Here is a 3,973-nt window from a genome sequence, read left to right on the forward strand (position 1 = left end):
ACATTTTGTATATTGCCGTATATCCCGTATACCCTTGTTTCGGTTTCTCCTTTTGAATGACAAACACCGTCGGCTTTTGTGGCTGCTAGTTGTTTTAAGTCGGCTTGGTGTGTCCCGGCCTTAAAAGCTTTCATGTTGGTTTTCACATCTTTCGCTTTTTGGCTTCAAACTGGTTAACTTGTATTTGTCTTTTTTTCCTTTAGACCAGCTGGTGCTGAAAGAGGAGAATCAAGATCCGAATGAAATGGAACAGACAGATCAGAATGAGAAACACCATGATTTCATAACTGGTGAAAATGCCACACAGACTAAAACGGCTTCTATATGAAAAAGAGCTCAGAAAACCAAATCTAACAGCCGTTTCACCTGCCATCATTGTCGGAGGAGTTTCGGTGAAAAACGAAAACTTAAAATGCACATGAGAGTTCACACTGGAGAGAGACCATTCACCTGCCAACAGTGTGGAAAGAGCTTCACTCAACAAGGAGCCCTTAAAAGGCACATGAGAACTCACTCGGGAGAGAAGCCTTACACCTGCCAACAGTGTGGAAACAGTTTCACTCAAAAAGGACACCTTAAAAATCACATGAGAACTCACTTGGGAGAGAAGCCATTCACCTGCCAACAGTGTGGAAACAGTTTTGCGCAAAAAGTGCACCTTCAAAGACACATGAGAACTCACTCGGGAGAGAAACCTTTCACATGTCAACAGTGTGGAAAGAGTTTTACACAGAAAAGCACCCTTCATTTCCACATGAGCATTCACACTGGAGCGAAGCCTTATACATGTGAACAGTGTGGAAAGAGTTTCCCTGCAAAACAAAACCTTAAAGTCCACATGAGAGTTCACACTCAAGAGAAGCCTTACTCTTGCAAGTATTGTGGAAAGAGTTTCACACATATATGCACCCGTAATTACCACATGAAGATTCACACTGGAAAGCAGCTGTTCACATGTGATCGTTGTGGAAAGACCCTCACAACAGAATTTAGCCTCAAGTGTCACAAGATCAGGCACACCGGAAAGAAACCCTTCGAATGTGATCAGTGTGGAAGGCGTTTCATTCGTAAGGTAAGCCTTAATTACCACATGAAGACTCATTCGGCAGAGAAATGCTGTAAATGTGCTCAGTGTGGAAAGAGTTTCAGTCATAAAGGTAGCCTCAATGCTCACATTAAAAAACAACACACTCGAGAGAAGCCTGTGGGAAGAGCTTCTCATAAATAGAAAATCTTAAGATTCACATGAAATATGTGTGAAACTATTTTTATATGCCATCATTGTGCAGAGTGTTTCACAGTCAAAGGAAACCTGAAGACACATAGGAGTTAACACTGGAGAGAGGCCTTTCAAGATCATTCTGGAAATAAAGTGTGACCGTGACGAGGTTTACCAAAAGAAGAAATTTTAAAAATCCCCATTAACTGTGATCAATGTAATACATTTCTTTTGACATTACACCCAATAGATGCACCTAAGAAGTCATGAAAATGAGACGGTATTTTTGTGCTTTGTGGAGAAAGCTTTAAAGGGTTAGTTCACCCAAAAATGAAAATTAGCCCATGAATTACTCACCTTCAAGGCATCCTAGGTGACTTATGACTATCTTCTTTCAGACGAATCCAGTCGGAGTTATATTAAAATGGTCTTTGATCTTTCAGGCTGTTTAATGGCAATCAGCAGGTGTTGCAGTGCATCAGTCCAAAAGAAGTTAAATAAAGCGCATCCATCCATAATAAAAAGTGTCTCACACGGCTCCGGGGGGTGAACAAAGGCCTCCTGTAGTGAATCAATGCGTTTTTGTAAGAAAAATATCCATATTTAAAACGTAATAATCACTTTAATGTAGCTTGCGCTCACTGTTGTAAACAGAAGCAGCTGCGGGCGGATGACGTATGAGTTCAGCGCTGCGCACGGGCCGCTCAGAAGTGATGAACGCGCGGAAGCACAGCGGAGAGATCAAAACAAAACAACGGTCACTAATTAGAAGTACAAAACCAGGATTAGTAAAGAAGAATGTGGGAAGATTTCGATATAAGCCAAGAGGAGACTGGTTTTCCTTTGCTAAAGTAAGGAAACTTTGCTTCCTTTGCTCCTGTTAACAAACGTTGGTTTTCACGAGACTCACCGGCGCATGCGCAGCGCTGAACTCATACGTCATGCTCCCGGAGCTGCTTCTGTGAACAACTGCTGGCGCAAGCTAGATTCAAGTGATTATTAAGTTTTGAATATGGATATTTTTCTTACTAAAACGCATCGATTCGCTACAGGAGGCCTTCGTTCACCCCCCGGAGCTGCTTGAGGCACTTTTTATTATGAATGGATGCGCTTTATTTCACTTCTTTTGGACTGATGCATGCAACACCCGCTGAGTGGCATTAAACAGCTTGAAAGATCAAAGACAATTTTTAATATAACTCCGACTGGATTCTTCTGAAAGAAGAAAGTCATATACACCTAGGATGACTTGAGGGTGAGTAAGCCATGGGCTAATTTTCATTTTTGGGTGAACTAACCTTTTAAATAGCCCTGTAATTCAAAATAGCTCCAGAAAATGGGTATCTGTTTGAAATGAAGACTACGCTCACACCACAGCTGAATGTGCCGTATCTGATTATGGTACCTTCATAGCCATGTCTTTTATTTGTATTCTTCACTTTTTTTTATACTTGTCTTGAAGCTTTTTTATTTTTTTATATATATATATATGATCTCCTGTATCCACACCTGACTGTGTCCTTTGCTGTAGTTTCAAATATTGTAGTAGACACTCTAATTTAGATTGTTTGGAGACGTTGTGCCATTCCGTTTACTGGTAACTTGGAATCAAAATGTTAAATTTCTGTCTTATGCCACAATGTAACTAAATGATTATAAATAAAATGGTGAACTGCAGGAAGTAATGAACATTGCACTGAATTATTTGATGCATATTTAGTGAGAGAATGCACAGGTAAGGATGATTTAAAGGGGTCATTGGATGCAAAATTCACTTTTGTTGTTGTTTTAACATAAATGTGTGTTGGAAGTGAGTAAACATCCATCCTATAATGATAAAAATCCACCTAGTGTTTTTTTTTTTTTTTTTAAATACCTATCTTAAAATCCCCTTTCTCAAATCAGGCTGTTTTGAGACTCCCTGTCAGAATGACGTAGTTCTGCACAGGCCCCTCCCACGATAGTTGATTGACAGGTCCGTCTTACCTTAGCTCCGCCCTGAGTGAGCTGTCATCAGTCCGCCATTGTGTCGACTCCGGCGCTTCATCACTTGAATTAAGATTTTATTTAAATTTAAAGTAGACATTGGATGCAAAGTTCACTTTTACATGGTGTTTGCATATAAATGTATCTTAGCAGTGTGTGGACACAACCACCCTACAATGATGATAATCCATTCACTCCTTTTTTTTTTTTTTTTAATCCCCCAAAATCCCAAACAATCTCAATTATCAAGCCGTTTTGATTTTCTGAGCAATATGATGTCATATTGTTCAGGCCCCGCCCACAACCACCACTTAGGATGCAGTGCATTAGTTTTGTTTTTAATGGTAATGCGCCACTGAATACACCTAAATTCGTTTGTCTGCGCAAATCATTTTACTGCAGACTGCTTTCTGAATGAGGGACAATTCAAGGCAGGTTTTGTTAAAAAGTTCAAATTCAAGGACAGATCAGTACCCCATGTTCGTGATCCAGCTGCACCTCCAGAAGAAGTCTGACACTTTATATTTTTTATGATTATTTGCAAATCGCCTTTGCTCTTCCACGGAAGAAAGGGGCGAGTGAGCAGAGCTCATTAGCATTTAAAGGGACATGCCCCAAAATGAGTCGCTGTGAACAGAGCAAGGTAAAAAGGGTGTTGTTTTACACGCCCACTGAGGAATTTTAACCAAAGTATGTTGCAGACCGTTCATGAAGACCCTGAAGAATCATACCAAATTGTGGAAGATCAATGTCCCCTTTGAAGCACAG

General features: G+C 40.2%; 1 protein-coding gene across 1 annotated transcript; it reads left to right on the plus strand.

Moving 5' to 3' along the window:
* The first annotated feature begins 207 nt into the window (after positions 1-207).
* On the plus strand, positions 208-1,558 carry LOC107574901 (gastrula zinc finger protein XlCGF8.2DB-like). Its single transcript, XM_016261325.1, has one exon. It carries the CDS (start codon positions 413-415, stop codon positions 1,226-1,228), a length of 816 nt encoding a protein of 271 aa, XP_016116811.1. The 5' UTR covers positions 208-412; the 3' UTR covers positions 1,229-1,558.
* Positions 1,559-3,973: the final 2,415 nt, after the last annotated feature.

Source organism: Sinocyclocheilus grahami, unplaced genomic scaffold (assembly GCF_001515645.1).
Source record: "Sinocyclocheilus grahami isolate Dianchi unplaced genomic scaffold, SAMN03320097.WGS_v1.1 scaffold2377.1, whole genome shotgun sequence".
Lineage (NCBI taxonomy): Eukaryota > Metazoa > Chordata > Actinopteri > Cypriniformes > Cyprinidae > Sinocyclocheilus > Sinocyclocheilus grahami.

Coding starts and splice junctions, on each gene's coding strand:
- LOC107574901 (XM_016261325.1), top strand. CDS start 413: ATGCACATGAGAGTTCACACTGGAGAGAGACCATTCACCTGCCAACAG.